Below are 23,379 nucleotides of genomic sequence, written 5' to 3'. Positions count from 1 at the left end.
CTTTAAGATTTGATGAATGTATAATATTTTAAAGAATTGATAATAGTTTACAAAATACCATGATGAGTAGAAAATAAATTTACTGGGTTTGCAGTAACAGAAGAAAATAAATTATATGATTATGTAATTATTACCTCCTCATGTAGTATTTCTGTGATAAAATTCAAGAGAATTAATCGGAAGATCTGAGTAAAAAGTCTGCAAAATATGTAGTACAAAGATTGGGGAAAGTAATGAGAACAATCTTTTTTATCAGGTTTATCAATTTTTGAGTTTCATATGAAAGGCTCTTTTTAAAACTTCTATCCATTATGATCAAAATTAAAATATATGGTCAAGATAAAACACTTGATAAGTAAGAGGATTATTAAGTAAAATACAGATAAACAAAGTTATGTATACCTGGAAGATACAGAACTAGATGGAGAAAAGATTGATAAAGAGAAAAATAATTTAATATTTATTCCAGTTTTCTTCCTTTAGTAGGATTTCAATATCCTCACTGTGAGAAAAGAGACCGCAAACATTCCACTGAATAATATTTGTAATCATAGGAAACACTTTCTTCGTTTTATATATAAAATCTCTGCTTGCAGATCACTTATCAAGTTCTATCTGATTTTTCTTTTTGGATTTAACAACCTTTAGGAAGAAGTGCTTTGCTTTTACGGCACTTCATCCGCCAACATATCCTCGTAGAGACCTCGAGATGGTGGGGATTTAGAAGCCTGGACGAACAGAGATACCAGGTGATGATGTTTTTTTAATAAATCCCTTCACAAGGATATTGGTAGTTTGCTGCGTATTCGGTGCAGCGAGACCTTATATGGTGGTGTACCGACTGAAGTGATTTTAGGTAAACCACTATTGGTCTTTCTAGCAGAAGTTACCTACCTTCTTGCCAATGTTCAATGCTGTAATTGCAGCCGTGAGGGACTACACTTGGTCTGATAAAGCTTTTACCAATTTGGTCAGTTCTTTGCAAGATCCGCATTCATCTCTTTTTGTATATTGTTAGAAGAGGGAACCTGAACAAAACTAAACTTACACCAGGTTTTTCAGGATTCCTCATACTAAGAGTTTTCTGTATTCCTGATGAGCCACAGGAAAGGGAACTTTCTGTTCAGTACAGATCTTCAAAATACCTTTTTCTTTTCTTTGTAAATGGGAAATTCTCAAGACCTTGCTGAGTGGAGGCCTTTACAATTTGTACATTTTTCTACTTCAGTGGATGTGATGTCATCTTGTCCTGTACAGCAGCAATGCGCACAAACCTATTCCTTTGTGCAACCATCTTTGTTGTGATCAATACCCTGATGTTGAAAGCAGCATCTGGGGTATATATGGTCGTAGACGGATAGAAAGGTAACCTTCTTTTATTCTATCAGGAATGGTTGGATTTGAGAAAGGTAAAATAACAAAGATGTCAGTACATCAACACCATTTTCCTTTCTCATAATTCTCTGCACTGTCGTAACTGACTGCGGTGACAACTCCTCTGTTATTTCAGGTAACTCTACATCAGCCAAATTGCGGGAAAAGATCACTCCCTTGCTGAAATTCAGTGTCTATGGGGGTTCCACTACCACTCCATCCTTTCCTCATCACTATATACTTAAGGGTTAGCAGTTTCTGGCACTGTTCTTCATTGTTCAATAAACAAGGCGCCACTTCTTAGCTTTTTAATACATTTTGAACAACTGCAACCTATTACGATGAAGGGTAACTAATTTATCAGGAAGGGAGAAACTTTACCAAACTATATTTACCTTCCTTGCTGTGTCTTACTGCAAGAAACCTTACACAGAAAAATTTCACCCTGTCTGTAACGTTTCTTGTTTCCTCACCACTAGCTAAATCTTTGGTTGACAAAGTTGATCGTAGTCTCTAGTCTCCCGGATTTGATGGTTTTTCATGTGGACCAACAATCACTGAAGGAATGTTAATCCTCTGATTTTATGTTTCATAAGTTATTTTGTAATAAACTTTAATTATTTTGGATAAATATTATAAAAGATATTTTTTTTTAAATTATACAATATATAGCTTCTTTACCAATGTCCTATTATCTGATTTTAAATGATAAAACTGACCTCTGAAGGGGAATGACAGTGCCTGTTCCTTCCATTCGGAAGATTCTCAGTTCAAATCCCAGTAGAGATTGGCACTTTTTTACACGTCTCAAAATTCATATCATTCATAATAAAAAATAAAGGAGTTGATTAACTGAAATTGACTATATATCTGTAGTTACCAAGATAAAATGGGTATCTGTAATAACACGTTTAATTTTTTGAAACGCGTAAAAAAGTTAAAATTGATTTTAAAAGAAAAACCTGAAAAACGCATATTTCTACTCTGCTCTTAAAAAACTTTCAGTCAATAGAAAAAAAAAATTAAAACAAACATGAAAATATTATAACATTTTCTAAGCATCAATGAAAATAAGTATATTAAAAAAAAAAATATGTACGTACAATAAAAGAATTTACTTTCATGAAAACACAGGTTATTTTACAGATTTAACATATTTTCTAATGGTTTTAATTTTTGTTAATTATTATTATTTGTTTCAGCTTTATTAACAAAATCTTATTATTTTCTACATATAATAAATAAGCTTTTTAAAATATTTTGAAAAATTAATTCTAACCCATAAAATTACTAACTAATAATTCAATAATTTATAATGTAATACATATCATTAATCTTTTTTAGCTTTTTTGCTAAATCTACACAACAGAAGAAGTATTAAATGCATAGAAAAAATATTTTTTGTTTGATAAAAGATCGATTGGATTATCAATCGTGTACCAAACGATCACTCATAAATTGCGAATGAAAATAGTCAAATGAATCAACTATGACATAAAAGAAATTTGCTAAAAAAAGTCACCATTTAGAATAACACATGTGGAACCAGTTTTCTTACCAGTGAAGACTTCTGGCACTCTTTCCTTAATTCACAACCTCACTGTATCCTTCAATTCATCATGCATGGTGAAATGAATACCATTAATAGCACCTTTTTTAACTTTAAAAATAAGTGAAAATTGCAGTGCACTAAATCTGATGAGTATGGAGGATATGAATTAGGTTTAAATTACAACTTTACAGGTCTCAGTGGTTGCAGGTAATGTGAATAACCTTTCTCAATGAAAGATTATGTTTTCAATTATAAATAGTGAATAATAATTTAGGACTTCAGGTTCTATGAAAGAATCCCAAACTTTTTTTTTGTTTTTTATATAATGATGTACTGCCAATCATAATCACCATAAAAACATTCCCTCATCAATAGCAAGTTCTCTTGTAAAGCAGTAAATCTTAAACATGTTATTGTTAAGTGATCTATCAATGGCCTTATGAAGAAAGCGATCTGTGACATCCATCTACTTTTTAAAAAGTCCAGAATGTCATAAGTAAAACTAACCGAATCATAAACTGGCAAAAAACTAGTAATTAAATAAGATGAGTCTTCTAATAGTCTTGAGGAAGGTTCAATCTTACTAATCCACTAAGCAAATAAAAATCGATAAATGTTTAATTTCAACTACCGTCAATTTTTTTAAATGTGTTATATGTGATTTTATGAATTTAAGGGCAATTTGTTAACTATATCTATTAGCTTCCTTACAAATATTTTATAAAAATGTAATACTACTTGTGATATAACAGTTGATTGTCGAAATGGAAGAAGAATTATATTTCCCCTGAAAAATGAGATATCTACACATGGAACTGGGTCATTAACACTGAATGTCATAACACAAATTAAAACAGTAATGAAGATAGGAAATATGAGAAATAGAAAATAATACTAGGAAAAGGGATAAAAAAATGTCTGATTAACAAGGAAACACTAATTTTATTCATTACTAGCAGATCCGGCAATGCTTCGCTATTGCTAGATTTGAGTATATACGGGTATATAGAATAAATGAACACAATTGAAAGTTTGATAAAGCATTAACAAAATGAACATTATGGAATTCACCTTTCCCTTTTCTTTTTCCCCTTTTACATTTTCATTTTTACCATATTCCGTTTCCATTTCCACATTTTCCTCCCCCATTTCCCTTCCCCTTCCTCTCTTCCCATCATTTTTTCTCTTTTCCCCCTTCCCCATCTACCTTTTTCGATTTTACCCTTTCTCGCTTTTGCCCGTGCGTAAATTGGTCCAGTAGTTTTTAGTCTATAGCAGACACACATATCGGAAATATTGAAATGGAATCGTAAAATATTTAGAATAGCGTGTGTTGCTTTTACATCCAACAGATAGCGCTGTAATAAAAAAAAACCATGTTTTACCTATCACAGGTGTGACATCTTAGGTACATAAAAACACACGCGTATTCGAATGGAACATTGTGTCAAAATTTCAAAGCAATCGGTGAAGAACTTTCAGAGATTTAACATTTTGAACAAACGAACATTTACATTTTTATTTAAATAGATATTAGTTCAAGAACTTAGTTTATAAACACACAATGTATGATTTAAATTGTTTAATAATTTATATGTGTCTATTTTGTTGTGCATAAGTTTTTTCTACGAGGAATTTTTTTAATATAACCTCTCTGAGACCCAGCAATATATATTTTGAGTGATATAGCAATATAATATATTAATATATATATAATAGCAATACAATACATTCTTTGAGACCCAGCATATATATATACATACGGTACTCACGTATTCGAATGCAACATTACATGCAACCATGTAATGTTGCATTCGAATACACACATGTTTTCATGCAGTTTATTTTTTGTTGCATATATTTATATATATTAATTACATCTATTAACTATGCTATGATTCATGCAAAAGAGTTTTTCAAAATTTGAATCCCCCAAAATTTAGGTGGTACACATACGTGTATCTAATGCCTTAATGGGAAATAAATAAACAAATCCTGATGATTTAAATTGAAACTTACTTTATTTAAAGGAATTTTACACAGATACTTCTGAACCAACATTATATTATTTTTATAACTTAATTACACTTACAAAAAAATGACTAAAATAATTATCTATTAATAAATTTATTGGTTTTTGGAATGGAAAATTGAAATTATAAATAATTTAAGTATCAATAATTAAACAAATTTAAGGATTATGTTACTTTAAAAAACAACTGTTAATGCATAAATAAACTTTACATTTAGTACACAAAACTTGACATCTTGATTTGCACCCTGCTTATCTGCATTTTGAAGCAAATTTATCATTTTTCATAAACTTAGGCAGGTGTCCAAAATTGTCAAACTTTATTTCTGGAAGAGCTTGTGGTACAATCTTTTGATAATTTCCTCTGGGTCCTTCTACTTCTTCGTCATTTTCGTAATCACTTTCTTTAATAATTACATGTTTTCTTGGTTTGGAATTTGAAGATATTCAGATATTTGCAAGTAACCTATTGGAGTAGGGATAGACGGTCCTTCCTTGGTGTACCCTCTACATTACACTTCCTCTTGTAGACCAACCAACAGTTAATTATGACAATATCTTCTAAACACTCAATATAACAAATATGATAATTATGATACACTCAAAAGGCTCAAAAAGACTCAAAAAGGCAATTTTCTTGTACGTATGTAACTCCTGTAATACGCGATTAGTTAATCTACAAGATTAATGCCACCCATGTACGTATTACAAGTTTTTACAACAGCTGGTTGGGAACATTAATTTTCTTCAATTTGTCCTTTGACCACTGTTTATAGGTTTCAACAGGTGTATATCCTGTACAAGACAAAATCAGGACACTTTTGTTGTCCTTCCATTTGATGATGGCTACTGCATCATTTTGACGCACTATCTGATTCCATTAGTCACCTTATTTTATCATCAGCTACTTTTGATGTTGCATAGCCATTTCGACTGGCCATCACAGTTCCTGTGAAGTAAATGTTTTGATCAAGTAACATTTCCACACATCTGAGGATATTAAAAAACCTGTCTGTATAAAAGACATGTGAATTATTAGGCTGTGGTTGTTTACTACAGTTGAATAAGATTCAGAATCTGGATGACTCAAAATTTCTGTTTCATATAAGTCATCGAACTCGTCAATATCAAGATCACTATCTCCTAGAGCTGCTATAAGTTAGTTCATCATTCAAAACTGGAAAAAGAAGAAAAAATATCACCAACCTGATAATGAAAAGGAGCTTTTAACTATTAAAAATTATCTTCTAACATTATTAAAATAATGTTACAACATTAATTGACAAATTAAAACTATAATATAATGTAAAATATGAATTAATTCAACTTTAAAGCAAATGTAAACAGTACAAGCATAACAACCTAAAAAGACATATAGCATACTTAATTTAAGCTGGTGCTAAAACCAAAGGTACACTCACGTGTACTTCAACTTTGCCAATCCCCCATAACACCATAACATAACCTAGGTACAAATTTTCATCACTGAAGTGTTAAGTATGTTTTAAACATAGAGTGAATGCATATCACAAATATCATTACATTACAAAAAATAAAATATATATAATACTTACAAGGACAAGCATGTCAAAGAAGCTGCCATCTTTCTGAGATGAACTGAAAACTTCTGCTACTGACAGTCAGTTATGAGTACAAACAGCACAGAAGTAGCAGATTTGTGAAGCTAGAAGGTACACCAATGTGAACATGTCTGAATGCTGTAAAAATGTAAAAAAGTTATCAGAGGCCGGTACAAGGTACATGTGTGCGTACCCAGGGTCTCAAGAGGATACTGGAACAATTTTCTCTCAAAAATAAGTACATATGTCCACTATACTGATGGCATTGCTGATAATTTGAAGTAAGCTCATATTTACTAATAATAATAATAGCACATTCTATGAATATTTTTTTTTAGTAAATATGGTAACTGAAGGAATTCATCAATAAAATTTGTCAGTAATTTACCTCAAATTACTATATATATGTATTTTGATTGGTGACTGGTCCAGTGATTATGCATAGTTGCCAGTGAGATAGATTAATCACCTCCAATATAGGAGAATAGCTTATATAACTTGTATATTTAACATTAATTAGATGAGGTTGGCGAGGAGGGTGAGCATGGATTGTGTTTGGTTGGGTTATGATAAAATAACCAATGTAGGCTGTGCTCGCTTCCATCAGTGCCCTCAATTAATTAACAGTAATTTTTTGATTACTGAAATAATAAATTCAGTAATTACTGATTATATTTGACTTACATAACATTGACTAATACATAAAATATGTTAATAAGGAGAATATCTAAAATGGCTGGGTATATTTAATAAATTGCTATACATTTTTATTAATTCTCCAACACTGGCAACTGATCGGGGTTCACTGATGGTTGTACATAACCACTGGATTGATCAGATTTACTGTAGCATATATATGTATGTATACATTTTATTTTATGTGTTTTTATTTTAAATATTTTTTAAGCTCTACCATGTTACTTTGATTCAAAACAGGCAAGGAAGAATGAGGCTACTAGATTCTTCGATTTACACACTCTGATTTAGATTTTAAACTCAGTTAGAAGTTAGAACTTATGCTTTAATTAGTATATAGACTTAGACTTTAATTCTCTCCAATATATATATATATATATATATGTGCACAGACACACTTGCACCACACATGCACATCTGCATACACACACACACACACACACACACACACACACACACACACACACACACACACACACACACACACACACACACACACACACACATACAGTGGTATAAATACATTCACATTCACACAGTCATACACTTAGATTCACTTAGATTCTTACATTCACACATACACAAATTCAAACACAGTCACAGACATATATTTGCCTAAGATTTACACAAACACACATACTTCAGAATTATTTTTATAAGAAATGAATTTTTTTTATTAAATATTTTTTTGACAAAATGCATATTTTTTATTAGAAAATAACATTTTTATATAGCCATTCTCAAAAATAATAAATATTTCCTGATAGTTTTATGAGAATTTTTAATTAAAAATATTTACAAGAAGAAAAGTATCTCATAAACACAAAATTGAGACACTGTAATACAGTACTGAAATCAGTAATCCTCAATGGGACAGAGACCTCAAATATAACAAATCTAGAACCACTTATAAATTTTAACAATGATCCTTGGCCCAAGAAAAATTAAAGTCAGATTCAGATTGAAGTCAAATAAAGAAATATACAAAAGTAAAGAAAAATAAGAAAAAAGTTGAAACTTTTAAAATTTGATCTTTTTCACAATCCAAAAAAGAAGACTAAATTTTGTAGGACATAAAATGAGGGCGGAGTTTTATATTGAAAATATAAAACTCCACTCTCACACATAAAACAAGTAAAGAAAGAACTAAATAAAGCAAATATAAAAATAAAACTTGACAGAAAAAAAAATTTCATCAAAAATCCTCAGAATGCAAAAAAAAAGAGTGCATACACTGAACAGAAGAATAAAAAACATAGCATAGTGAAAGAATGAAGAATTCTGGAGAAGAGGGATGTGGTCCTCTGCAGGCCTGTTGTGAAAAAAGCTGCATAATGATTTAGGAATGTTTAAAAATTATGTATAGTACATATATTTGAGCGTTGAATGGTTAACCATGAATGATTAGGGAATCACGGCATGGAATAAGTAAATGCGAATATATCTTATTCACCAGACGACGGGTGATCAGAGATTTTGACCTGCGAGTGGGAGGTCAGTCACTACAGAGGAAGCCATGTATACGATGTTTGGGAATACAGTTGGGCAAGCGTCTGCTTTTTCACCAACATCTCTTGGATAGATGTGATAAAGCAGGCAAAACGGTCCGAGCACTAAATGCTCTCCCTAGCACTGTTGGGCTTTAACGGGAGTCGTCTATTGCCCTCTGACTTTTTACATCTCATAGTAATAAGCCTGGCCTCGTTGGGATGCGACCGATGTAAATGCCTCGGTAGGCATTTGCATCGGTGATTTATTAGCTTAGCTTTTGCCTTCGCTGTAAGCTTCGTCCGGACATCTTGAATGTCCTACATCATATCCCTCTGAACTAGCTAACCGAGATCGCGGAAGCACGAACCCCGCGCCTAGTTCTAATTATTATCTCCTAGCAGGACATCTCGATCGGGGGGGGAAGAAGATCCCGCCTCATAGCGTGTCTGTCCTAGCAGGGCAGAGGGCACCTAGATTTTCAAAGAGGAGACTCATCGCATCAGCGGTGGCCTCTTCCCTTCTTTACGCGGTTGATGTGAGTCGCAATTGCACGCGTCTAAGGAGCATACATAGGAGCATTCTGATCAGCGTGATTTTGGGGTACCGTACCGCCTAATATGAGGCAGCCTGTGTGGTGTCTTCTTACTCCCAATAGAATTGCAAGCCTTGAAACGCACTTTCCGCTTCAAAGGTACAGACAGGGCCGAAGCCGCTACTTTAGTACGGCATAAGTGGAAAGAGAAGTGGCGGTCTGGCGATCGCGCCTCATAGACTAAGCGGCTTATACCAGACTTAGACGCATGGATTGACAGAGGACATGGCTAGACAATTTATTATATCACACAGTGCTTAACTGCTCACGGTGCTTTCGAGAGCTATTTGCACAGGTTTCATAGACGCGTAACCCCCCGATGCATGTACTGCGACGGAGTAGGCGACGCTGAACATACCATCTTTGTATGCAGCGAATGGCGAGCTCACCGGGCCAGAGCGGGTATTCACCGGCTTAGGCCGGAGGATTTCCTCACCTTTATTCTGGCTTCCGAGGCTAACTGGCTAAGTTCGAGGTCTTCGCGGTCGACCTCGTGACTCAAGGAGGCTTAGGGGAGACGACGAGGACATTAGCATAGGGAAGGGTGGACAGCCCCACAGGTGAGGGGTCGCACGCCTAGGTGTGTGGCTTCCAATGATCGGGTGGGGACTCCATGGGCTTAGAGGATGGGAATAAGTTAAGACCGAGTGCTGGACACGGTGGGGGGGGGGGACGGCATAACCGGACCTGGTCTCTACTTTCTGCAGTTTGAGGCAGGCAATGTCTATGACCGAGTCCCGGTCTCTGGCGTGCGGCCCAGGAACGACATAATCGGGCCCGGTTACCATCCGTTGGAGATTAGAGGCAGGCACTTAAAAGATCCAACTGCTGGGGTGGAGGGGGGTAACCTGCCGTGGGTGGGGAGGCCCCCTTAGAGTATAAGGACACTCTCTCGGGCTGAGTTCTACTTAGCTGTAAATCCGGCCCGGAGGAATAAGTTAAAAAAAAAAAGTTTATCTAGTATATCATATAATCTCATTCTCACATTAGCAGTAGCGAAAGCAGCTACAATTTTAAAATCTTCCATAAAATGGTTTTTCAAATTTTATGTTATTTGTACTATATTGTCATTTAATAAAGTCAAATTTGATTTGTCCAGCCTGTCAACAACAAATAAAAAAGTGATTTTTAATTTCAACTACCACCTTTTAAAGAGAAAACATCATAAAAAAAAGATTAGAAAATCAATTTCAGCTACCATACCAAATTACATTATATGTCTGTTCTTTTTAGATTTTAAGTTTCTCATCTCTATTTTAAGATAAGAAAGTAAATAAAAAAATAAGCTAAAATGTAACAGAAAAAATTCTGTGTAAAACCAATATTTTCTAATTAATTTATTTAGAAAATAAAATATAATAAAACTTGGATAAGCTCTGTTTAGAAATAAACAGCAAATTAGATGGCTATGTCTAAACAAAAATTGAAATCGTAAGAAGAAACATTACAATTGTACCGCTAAACAAACACGAAATATCTAAACCTGTAAATTACACAAAATTTGATTTTTCAGATGAAAATACAATTTATGCTTTATTTACCTTAGATTACAGAAAAGACACAATTTTAAAAATAGAAGAAAGAAAAGACTTTTTTGTTTCTAATTACACTGGTCAACTTGATTTTTGTCTCACTAGTACAAATACATGTACTTAATGCAGTTTTTTAAACTGTTTTCAAATGTGTATTCAGAATATCTCCATCACCCATAGTTTTTTTGTTATTTTAATATTTTTAAATATTTTAAGACGTTTTTTCGTTCATTTGTCCATTATGAAGTAAAAGCTTCTAGAGCACTGTAAATATGATAGAACTGAATGAGCTAACTCAAAGGGTAGCGCGTTGCTACTGTTGTGCAGGTTCAGACATGTATAGACATGTATAAACATCATCTAATGTAGCACACATTCATTAGAACAATGCCAGTTGTGAGATAGTAGTGAACCAGTAAACACGTCATTGTTAGGGCTTTGTGTGTCTAAATTACTGTGTATTGCATATTTACAATTTTATTTCTTTTAATTAGTTGTTAGTTACAAAATGCCTAGTTTCTTTAAATCATCCTAACAATTTTTGATATATGTGTGGTTTAATGATGCTCAAGTCCCAAAGGCGAAACCTTACTCCATTAGTAAAAAAGTGTTATGAACAGGGACAGAACTCCATGTTAGGGACAGAAAAATTCATTTCATTAGAAAAGAATGGCCTAAACACGGATCACTCATTCCCGGGCAGGAAAATGTGAAACATGACCCATTTTGTAATCCTAAAAGTGTGTATCTACCTCTGCTACATATCAAACTAGGATTAATGAAGACTTTTGTCAAGGCCATGGACAATACTCCTGGTTTCATGTACTTAAAACGGAAGTTTCCTAAAATTAATGATACAAAAATTAAAGAAGGAATATTAGTGGGTCCACAAATACGATCACTAATGCATGATGAAAAGTTTGAGGAATTATTGAATCCACTGGAGAAAGCAGCTTGGGAAGCATTCAAAAATGTTACTCAAGAGTTTTTTGGGAAATCGAAAGGCAGAAAATTACTGTGACATTGTTAACGACCTTATAACATGTTATAAAACCTTGGGTTATAATATATCCTTAAAAGTACTCTTCCTGCACTTGCACCTAGATTTCTTCCTGGAAAATTTTGGCGCAGTGAGCAATGAGAACGGGGGACACTTTCATCAGGAGATTTCAGCTATGGAAAAGAGGTATCAAGGCAGATGGAATCCTAATATCCTGGCTGATTATTGTTGGACCATCAAGAGGGATGCTCTACCGGTGAAATTTAGCAGAAAATCATCATTTTTTACTTTCTAGGTGAGTCAAATGTGTGAATATTGTGTAGTTAAGAATGCAGAGAGTATTACAATGTTTGAAATTATAAAAGTGTGTCTCTCGATAAAAGAAAAATTTTAATGTAATTACGTAATTTAATATTTATGTGAGTACCATTTAAATCCAAGTTGGATTTAAAATACAAAACAGAAAAAATCCTTGTTAACCATAGGCATTATTTTTTGTAGTACTTTTCAACAGTTAGTTTATTTAGAAATAAAAACAATTAAATCATTCACAATTTTCCACCAAATACTTTAATTCTTTTGGTTTTAATACATGTTCTAATAAGATAAATACACAGCCTTTGCATATCTACTATGATATTTATAAGAATGTTCTAAACCTTTTTCATAAATTTTTCTCTCAATACAGTCGCAAGAAAAAAGTTCCATTCTTTTTATTTTTTCCAATTGTCTAAAACAGCATTTTATTTTAAACAAATTAATTATTTAACAAGGTTCCCTTTAACAGTGTTTTAGTGGTTACAGGAGGGGCATAAAAGAAATTTTTCATCAACTTATTTTTGGGGAATCTTTCTTTAAGAACGCAATTATTTTACAACGTAAATTAACAAATTGACTAGGCAACCAGGAATTAATGTTGCAAATTCCTAATTTAAAAACTTATTTATAATGGGAAAAATAGTTTGATATTATTGGACTCATTTAGTAATCTTGTGTAATAATACATTGTTTAAAAATGTATTTTTAGTGGTTTTCAAGTAATATTTTCCATTTATGTAATAATTTTTCCTATGCATTAATGTAACAAATTAGTAAAATTTTCCTGTTTAGATCACATCAAACTGAAGTTATAAATGCTCCTTGTAAGCAAATTCTTTTATTCTCTCGACCTAATTCGATATTGTGCAAATGTTTTGCATTAAGTTTATGTTTAAATTTGTTTTTCCAAAGTAGATTTGGAAAAAGTGGTGTTGAAAAACACGAGCTTCCAAAATTTTTATATGGGTAGGCCAATTATATTTTAAAAGAGCAGCTGTATCCTACAGAAAGACATTTGTACCATATATTTCTTGAAATATGTATAAGGAAAATTTATCTTTTCCCTAGTGTTCTATTTTTTAGAACATACTTTTTGTCAGAAATTTAATTTTTATATAATTATTTTCTCGTGCTGTTGTGCATTTGATTTACAGAAGATTACTGTCTTTTTAATAAATGATTGCTTAATATCTTGGTAACAAAATTTTGAGATTAAAGTTTTTCTTAATAAAAAATAATAAACCTTTATAAAATAAGAGGAATTTTATCAAGTGGAATGTGTGTAATTATTTCAGATAAGATGACACAGGCTAGTTTTATTACCTTGTTTTTCCTCTATAAAACAGTGTTTAACTTTTCTTTATACTGATAAATGCAATATACAATTTGTGTTATTTTTGCAATTTGAGTCATTCTGATCAAAATACTTAATCCAGACAATGGATCTCTTAGTAATGTTTGTTTTAGTCTGCTTTATTGGCAACTCATTTGTAAGTATTTACATTAATTTTCATTACATTTTATAAATTTTCTTATTTTTATTTATAACTTTCTGTACAATATTTTTCAATTTCGAGTGATTCTTAACTTCAAAATCCTCTAGTTTCTAATGGGATCAATGTGCAAGAAAAAATTGTTGTGGAAAACTACTTTAAGTGAAATTGAACTGTTAGTTATTATCTGGTATAACAAAAAAAAGTTGTAATATTGAATTTATAATTGAATTTTTTACGTCAAACAGAAAAGATTCTACAATTAGAATCCATTGAAGAAAAGCACTACACTTTCTAGAATAAAAAGTAGTTTAAAAAAGGTAATTTATCCTTTTTGTATACCCTGCTGTTTAAGTCATAACACATATTTTATGGAAGCATTAAGATACTTATTTTTTAAAAAAGAAAAGAAGAAACAAATAGTTTTTTAAGCGTTTATTCCAAGTTATTCCACATGAAGCCAAAAAATATATTTCAATGTTTGAGACAAATTATAGTTTTCTAGCGATAGAATGTCTCACTTTTAAATTTCACTGATTTAAAGAAAATACACATTTTTTTGTTATTATCAGAGTAAAAATTTATTAAGAATGCTTAATTTTAGTAGCTGTCTTCCTATTAATAAAAATATCCAGATATTAATTTGGATTTCTTTATAAATATTTACATTAAACACACTTATTCATTGTTTCATATTTTAGGGTACAAAACAAGGAGATGTCAAGCATATTTACCAGTGAATTTCAGTCAATTGTAATAACATCGTATTTTACTGACAAATCTATTTTAATAAAGGAATTTCTTGACCGTGAGCGGTGTGGTATTCACCCAGGCACTTTGGTAAGAGTACAAACATGGACAATTCATAGGTTTGTTGAAGTGAGTGTTGACATAAGTGGAATGAGAATAGAGAGAGAAAACATGGAAAATATCAAGTTTATTTCTAGTAAATACAATAAAAGTGAAGAATATGAATATTTGGACATTTTTAAAGGTGTGAACACTTTCATTTTTTTTTAATGAAATATTCGGTGAATCCCATCACATATTTAGATTTTTTAAATTTAAATGGAAAAGGTTTTAGTAGTTTTTTTAGAACATTTAGAAATTTAGTAGCAGAAGAGTATAGTCATCATGAGTATTTACAAAACAGTAATAATATTAAGTTAAGACCGGTTTTGTTAAGAAGGTTAAGTAAGTATTTTGACAAAACAGTAGGTGAGAATTTAACTGAAGAAGATTTGGTAGAATGTGTAAAATTTTTATGCTGTATTCTGTATTCCCATTTTACAAAACAGGTGATTATGCTAATATGATGCTCCAATTAAAAACACTATTTTTGAATCTTGTTGGAATATAGGCAAAGTTATTTATTTTATTTGGAAATTTATTTCTAATTTATTAAAATCAAATCTTAAAGTAGAAAGGGCTCTCCTTAACATTTGCATAAGATTGTTGGGTGGGAGTAGCCACAACAGATGCGAATAACATTGATCATTTTCTGTTTGGTCAAAGTCATCCAATTAGTTTGTTATATGGCTTTATGTTAAAAGAAGTCAGTAGATTGGCTAAAAATTCAAAATGACTGAACAAACAGCTGAGATTGAGACATGGTATTATGGATATAGCGTAGCTGATAGCTACATTAAGTTATTAAATGCATTCTCAATAGTTACATTTTTTTGATCTGCTGTCTTTGTCAGTTATTGGGTATCATCAGGATACGTAGAAAATTAAAAAATATATATATTTAAATAAATGTATTGTTAGTCAAATAGAATTAATTACAAAAGGGCATTCTTTACGCTTAATAAATTCTACAAAAATTGGTGTGATGGACTTACAAATGTTAAGGGATGTTGTTATGAATAGAAAAGTCGAAAACGAGGATTCAGATTTATTTTTAAGTTTCTTATTAGAACTAGGTTACTTGACAACTATTCAAAAGCACTAAATACAGAAGTCCAGAAGGGACTACAAGTCTCTGCACAGTGTGTCAAATTTTATACAAAAATTAAATATAACTGACACGGACATGAATTTTTATTTGGGTTCTTTAAAAAATCTAGAGCAAGCGAAAACAGCTACAAGAAATTTTCAGAATCTGTCTTAAACATATTTATATATAGAGATGCATGGGAATGAGAATGAATTAAAGGCACCTCTCTACACATTCTCAAAGTTTTAAAAAAGTGTTAAGCTTTTAGCAACTAATATTGAGGTGAAGGTAAAAACAGGTAAAACCAATAAAATGGAATGTCCTATACAAAAAATTATCAATATATTAGTTATTAGGAAAGATTAAACAAGGAAAGTAAGTTAGTTAAAAATAACATTTATTTTGCAAGTAAAAAGTACTGGAAAATTAATCTTTCTTAAATAAATAGTAAAGAACATTTAATTAAGTAATACATTAATACATACATTTAATTTCGACCTAATATTAAGGAATAATCCTCATACCCAAATTAATCAAAACTTGGTTATAATCATAAAATTTAAAAACTATAATAATTTACATCATCAGAGATTTTCCCCATTTATACCTCTCCAGCAAATTATACAAATATTTTTAACTTATTTAAGTTTGTTGTAAATAAAATGTATGTAGCTGTTTTTGTAAAGAAGTTAGATACAACTAAATCTGTACCCGTGTGTAGTGTATGTGCTCTATATAACAGTTTAGATATTAAGAAAAACATAACTGTGATGTATTATAAAAGAAATTAATAAAAATAAGTACTATTGTTAAAGGCTGTAGCAAAGACTTTCTGTATGGTATCGTATTTGATTAGGTAAAAATAATTAATTATTAATTAATATGTGGTTTTAGGTAGTCTTGTTATTGTAGTAGTTATTTTAACATCTGACAGTTAATCTATAAATAATCAATTAAGATTGTCCAATGCTTTTTTTTTAAATGCTTGATTATGTAATTAAAATCCATTATGGTTGTATGACATTTGATTAACGTTTATAAACATTTTACTAAGGATGTGAAACGTTAGGTTGCATTTTGTGTTTACAAAATGAAAAACATAAGACATTTGATTACATTTTATTAAGATTCATTTCAGTCGTTTAATGTTTGATAAATGTTTATTTAACATTGTCTAAACGTTTAAGTGTTAGTTTAATGGATTAGCACTGCAAAATTATATTAAAAATTAATTAAGTGCTATTTAAACTTCTTTTAGCTTTGTTTAAATGGTTTTTATTTAAGTAATCACATTGAACTAGTGTTAAATTAGTTGTTTTATAAACAAACCTTTATCATGTTGATAATATTTATTTTAACTGATTTTTGTTGTTATTAATGATGTGTGTGTGTGTGTGTGTGTTTTAGAATTTATTTTAAAATGTGAAAGTAAAAAAATTAATAATTTGCTATTTGCTTGGCACATTTAGGTTGATTTTTTCTTTACACAGTACCTGTAGAGCATGTTTTATTAAATTGTATGTATTGTGCATAGTGCACAACACACACACACACACACACACACACACACACACACACACACACACACACATACACACAAATGATATATTCATTCTTAAAATGAATAGCAGAATAGGTTGAAGAATAATTTGAACATTCTTCACCAATGATGAATGATGTTTACTTGGTCACCAATGAAGTGACGTTTTTCCTTGATCCAAAGCCCTACTGTGTCCTTTAGTTCAGAAAAGTAGTTAATTAATAGGCCAACAAATTTCTGCCCATCCCACTCCACTGGTCAATGGTTACAAAAAAAAATTTCTATTTTAAATTTAAATTAAATCCATCTCGCAAGTTACCCATTGCATTTAAAATGTAAAAATCTTTAATCATCTGATAGCTCTTACTCTTTAGTATTTCTTGGAAATACCCCGCTTCTAAAAAAAAAATAAACTTATGGGTATATTTAGCATTATGGGTGAATTTTTAAACAATCTTAATAAATTTTTTTAAATTTATTATCACCATTTAGGAATTATTTTCTTAAAAATTAATTTTACCCGGAATGCTTCTCCTTGAGTATGGAAGCCCCCAAAATTAAAAAAAAAATGAATTACATAACTTGCTTGGTGTAGCAGGGAAAGTTATGCAATTCACTACCTGCTTTTTTATAAAAAAATCAATGATCTCAGCATTACCACTTCACACTTCACGTTATGTAAAACATGTCTGAATATCAGTCTAACTCAATTCACGAATCACCAGAAACTTAAAAGGAAACAAATGTAAACCAGTTCACTTTATTCTGTGCAGGAACACTCTTTTATATCCAAATTAGAAAATATTCTTAAAATACATTTTCACTAGTACAAGATCATTTTTTTTACAAAGACGACTCAATCAGAGTTTCCCTGTATGTTATTAGTGTGGTTCTCATCTTCTTAAATTGAGCCGTTAATCACTGAATAGTTTGAGCATTAAGTGGTTGTTGTTCAAAACTCCTTTTCCATTCCAGTAGTTGCTTGTGGTACAGATATCAATCAATGTTATGGTGGTACATCAAAAAGGAGTATAATAATTTTGAAAAAAAAAAATTACAAAAACGTTATAATATAAAAGGAAGATAAATGTGAAACATACACCCATTACATATATATATTAATAAAACATACTTTGAAAAGCTGTTTGAAATATGGACTGCATGCAGATAAAACTAATTTATGAGCTTCAATACGTCGTCCTTCACAAGTTAAAGTGACATCAACAAATGCTTCATCATGTCTTAAAGCATCAAACTGAGATGCAAAATTGTTTGGAAAATTATTCCATCGTAAACAAAACTGTTGATCCTCTCCAGCCATCATGTATAATAATAACCTATGAACAAAGAAAAAAAGAAGAAATCAAAATAAATAATAAAATAATATTAGCATGTTACAAGTACTGTATTACAAGTTTAACTTATTTAGAACCTTTGTGTTTACTACTACTACTACTACTGACTACTAAACATTTGTATTTAAACAACTTTGTATTTTCATAAATGAAATTCTAATTATACTGAATTCAAAGAACTTAGTATATGAAGCTTGGTTTTGACTTCCTTGTAAATCTTTAGCTGCCGGTAGAACATTTTCAACCAGCTTTCAAAAAAGGTGGTGGAGCTTCCCAATTTGATTAATTTTTGTTTTTACATTCAAAACCTACACTCTTCCTTTGCATTCTTTTTCTTACTCTTATCAAAGCTAATTCCTTCTTGCCTTCAAATTTCTTGCAAGCACTTTTTTTTAATACAGGAAGTGTTTTTGTAAACAATAAAAGTAAAAAACCTAAAAATAACTTTAAAAAATCAGGTTAGTAAATTTAAGAAGTCAAAGCATCAATCAAGTATTTAAAAGAATTATTTATATCAATATTTTTATTTTAATATTTCTTCATACAGGATGAGGAATATACTAAGATAATACAAATTAAAGAAAACATGAATTTCAGGATCAATTATCATAATACCTCATTTGATAAATTGATTTAATGAAGAATTTCTTGTTTGGTTGTTTCAAATAACCAAAAAAATCAATAATATAAAATATTCTTAATAAAAATGATGAAATTTACCCCAATATTCCAACTTAATTTGCTAGTTTTAATAAATAAATAAAATTAAAGGACCAAAAAACTAAAACATTACAGATTAATATGCTACACAATGTAGTAATGGATTCCTTTTTAATGTGTTTCATTTTGAAGTAATTTTCATTTTTTAAATATTATTTTATGATAATTCACCATTAACACATTTATTAATTAGTAAATTGAAAAACAGAAAAAGACTGTAATTGTAATGTCCTGAAATTCACATCACTTTCAGGAAAGTATTATTATAATAAGTGGGGGCTTTACTAAAACACAATACAAATATGACAAAATAAATTTCTAAATATCTTAGCAAGGAATTTAAATTATTTAATAATAATTTGCAGTTGTTTTGCTTGAAGAATGGTTACATACCCAGGTCTTATCTTTTACTACATAGTTTAAAACTAGGTGCATTATATTTATTTTATTAACTGAACTCGCTAATTTATTATGACATTAATAATTGATTGGGACTACAATTTTGATTGATTTCATTATGATAATTTCCTTCTGTTTAAATGATAGAAATGTCTTCATTGTAATACAAATTATACAAATAGAAATGTCTTCATTGTAATACAAACTCTGACATAAGTAATAGTCGATCCAACAACTATTAGTGTTTGAACTATTGCTAGTATTTAGCAGTTACTTATATAGCCTATCTTTTAAATGCTATATAGGCCACAAATGAAAAAAGACATCAGAGTATCATTATCAAATGATGTTGTTGATGAGTAATTTATTACATTCATTTTATTGTTGTGCAGGTCAGTAATCACGACAAAAACTATTAAAAATTACACTAATCTTTTGCTACAGTAAATTAAAAAGTTTAAATAATCCAGGCTTGTATTTAACATTTTACAGCTCCATGTAACACACACTTGCATATTACAAACTCAATTTCATTTTGGAAAACAAACTGTAGTTTAGAAACTTTTATATAAACAAACTATTTTTAACAATGTAAATTTCATAAAACTTCATATTGTGAAGACATTTTGAACAGCCAATTCTGTAAAACAGAACAAAAAACTAAAAAATGATGTAACTCATAAGACACATCATATCTATGTAAAATAAATTGATATATTTTTATATTTTACAATAAAATAGATAGATTTGCATAAAAATTAAAAATGGGTATAAACAGAAATATTAATACTAAAACTAAATTTAGCTGCAGCCATGACTTTACACTTATGCATAAGTATTTTATTAAAAAAGGCTTTTCTAAATATGGCTTTATTATTTTTTTACTGTGACAAATAAACATCAATAAAAAATATTGAAAACAAACATAATGTAATAGAACAGAGATCAGGGAATGAAAAAAGAATTTAATATATACAAGGAATGTTATTATGAAAAAATCATCTATAACCCATTTTACTTGAGAGTAGTAATACACAACTGAGACACCACTACAGATCAGATTTATGTTTAAACTCCAAAACTATTCTCGAATCAATTATTTTATTTTTAAATTGTAAACCTTACTGTGTAGCCTGAAAAACGAGACAAGTCAATCCATGACACTCCCCCATCAGATCTCATTAAAATTGATTCTACATACATTTTTTAGCCTGGAAAACAAGTCAAGTCGATCCATGACACTCTCCCATCAGATTTCATTAAAATTAGTTCTACATAACCTGACACCTGTAAAATGAGGCTAGCAGAATTGGGCCTCAAACAAAATAAAAAAATAAAGGAGAAAAGGGTTAAAGATAAAAGGTAGATGGTGAAAATAGATGATCCTCCTTAGTGGAACTGCAGTAAAAGAAAAACAATCCCACTCAAGAAGGAAGCTCCAGGCAGTGAGTTCTACTTCAGAAAAGAACAGTAGTTACTGATCAATAATTATATGATATATAACAAGTATGTAAAATTATATGATCAGTATAATATACAACTGAACTACAAAATATTCAAATAGATCCCCAGTGAAGATAGGAGAAAATATAAAAGAAAATCATAATTTTTAAAAAAGATTCTAGCATGCAGATAGACTTCAATTTTAATAACTCATTTATAATAATAATAATAATTGTTAATTATAACAATATACAATGAATACGAAAATTTAATACAATATTTCAATGAATCATTATATATTATTGATACAATAAATTATCATTATAATGAATCATTAAGTGAACATTAAAAATGAATAAATAAATTTCTAATGATAATAAAAAAAAAAGTAATATCAGTAATGATAATTCCTGAACATTTTACTACCTATCTGAATAACTTATCATCCCATTATGATACTACATTATGATATAAATAAAGATAATAATCATTGTAACTAGTATAGTCATCTCAAGCCATTAAGTTATTATTACCAATCATTCCTTCAACACCTATTTGTAACAAACATTAAATTTATAAAAGCAATATAATATATATTTTTGGAAAAAGTAAATAAAATGTAAAATGTCTAAACATATACACAATACCAGAAATTCTCTCGTTCCACAATCAACCAGAAAGCTGAAATTATCATAGAAGTTTCTACACACGGTTTTTTAAAAAAATCTTACTTCTAATGGGTTAAACAGCACCTTGAGAATGGAAGAACTAGAAACTTTAAACCTAGTAAGGATGTTCCTTTAGGTAGCAGTAAACTATCACTAAAAAAGGATCTCACAGCAAAAGGTTTTTATTTGATGAACTTGTGACGTTCAACTTTCACTACACTGATAAACATAATTTTTTTTTCCTAACATGCCATACATAATTTTAATTTGTTTTTGATACTGAAAACGAATATGAACTCAGAATCTTTCTATCACCCACCATTTTTAAAAAGTTTTTAATTTTAATTTAAGAATTTTTTTCATTTTTCAACGTATAGTTAGCATTTTAAGCTCCTACATTGTCTATTGTTAGCTCATTTTTATTGTTTAACTTTGTTAACATAATTTGTAAGCTATAAATAAGCAATACTACATAAAGAATTAAATCATATATCATAGTCACATGTTATGACGTCACACCTAATACTGAAGAGTGAGCCTTCATGGACAAGATTAATCATATCTGTGCAGGTCAAAACATGTAGCTGAAAATACAGCTGTGTTGTTTGTATTAAACACTGGATTTAGGAATGAATTAATTTTGTTCAGTCTTATTGCTGTCTTACGTTTGTTAACAGTGCAGTGTCATAATGCCTCGAAACTGTGTATGTGATGTGGATCCCTTTTGTTACATATGTGGTTGGTTTACTGTAAAATCAAATAGAAAAACATTACACCTTTAATCAAAAAAGTATATCAATTGTACTTTCAGTGTAAAATTGGTGATCAGGATAAGACATGAGCCCCTCACATAATATGCACAAATTGTTCTGTATATTTAAGAGGATGGCTGAAAGGTACACAGAAGGCTTTGCCATTTGGTAAACCTATGGTTTGGCGCAAACCAAAGGATCATGTAACCGATTGTTACTTTTGTTTAAAAAGTGTCTGGAATTTCTAAAAAATTTAAACAAACTGTAAAATATCCTTCATTGTAATCTGCAATCAGGCTTGTACCTCACAGTGAAATTATTCCAGTTCCTGAACCACCTGTGAATGTATGTTTTGAAAGCAGTGATAAAGAATCAGGCAATACTGAAGAAGACAACAATGATTTTGATTTTAAATTATCTTCTAATAAACCACATCTTATATCACAAGGTGAATTAAATGACTTTGTTAAGGATTTAAATCTATCAAAAAATCAAGCTGAATTGTTAGGATCAAGACTGCAAGGTTGGAATTTACTTAAAAAAAAAAAAAAATCGGGCTCTTGAAGCCGACAAAAAGAACTTTCTCAGTACTCTATTGATGAAAATAATTTGGTTTATTGCACAAATATTGATGACCTTATGTTGCACTTAGGACAAGTTCATAAACCTGAGGACTGGCACCTTTTCACAGATTCATCCAAGTATTGTTTAAAAGTGGTTCTACTACACAACAGTAGCAAATATTCATTGATACCAATCGCTTATAGTATTAATTTAAAAGAGACATACGATGTGATGAAAGACATTCTTGAAAAAATAAATTATAAAAAACCCAGCTGGAACATATGTGATGATTTGAAAGTTATAGCTATTTTGTTAAGAATGCAGTTAGGCTATATCTAA

The 23,379-nt window shown here is 30.3% G+C and overlaps 1 protein-coding gene across 1 annotated transcript in view; it reads right to left on the bottom strand.

Moving 5' to 3' along the window:
- The window catches only part of LOC142322705 (uncharacterized), a 90,676-nt gene that overhangs the window by 16,801 nt on the left and 50,496 nt on the right, over positions 1–23,379 (bottom strand). Inside the window, exon 2 of the mRNA XM_075361782.1 lies at positions 18,272–18,476. Within this exon, the coding sequence (XP_075217897.1) occupies positions 18,272–18,463 (192 nt within the window). The 5' untranslated portion in view covers positions 18,464–18,476. The remainder of the gene's footprint in view (positions 1–18,271; positions 18,477–23,379) is intronic.

Source organism: Lycorma delicatula, chromosome 4 (genome assembly GCF_047948215.1).
Source record: "Lycorma delicatula isolate Av1 chromosome 4, ASM4794821v1, whole genome shotgun sequence".
Taxonomy (NCBI): Eukaryota; Metazoa; Arthropoda; class Insecta; order Hemiptera; family Fulgoridae; genus Lycorma; species Lycorma delicatula.
Note: the sequence above shows the minus strand (reverse complement) of the source record. Positions and strands in the feature narration are given on the sequence as shown.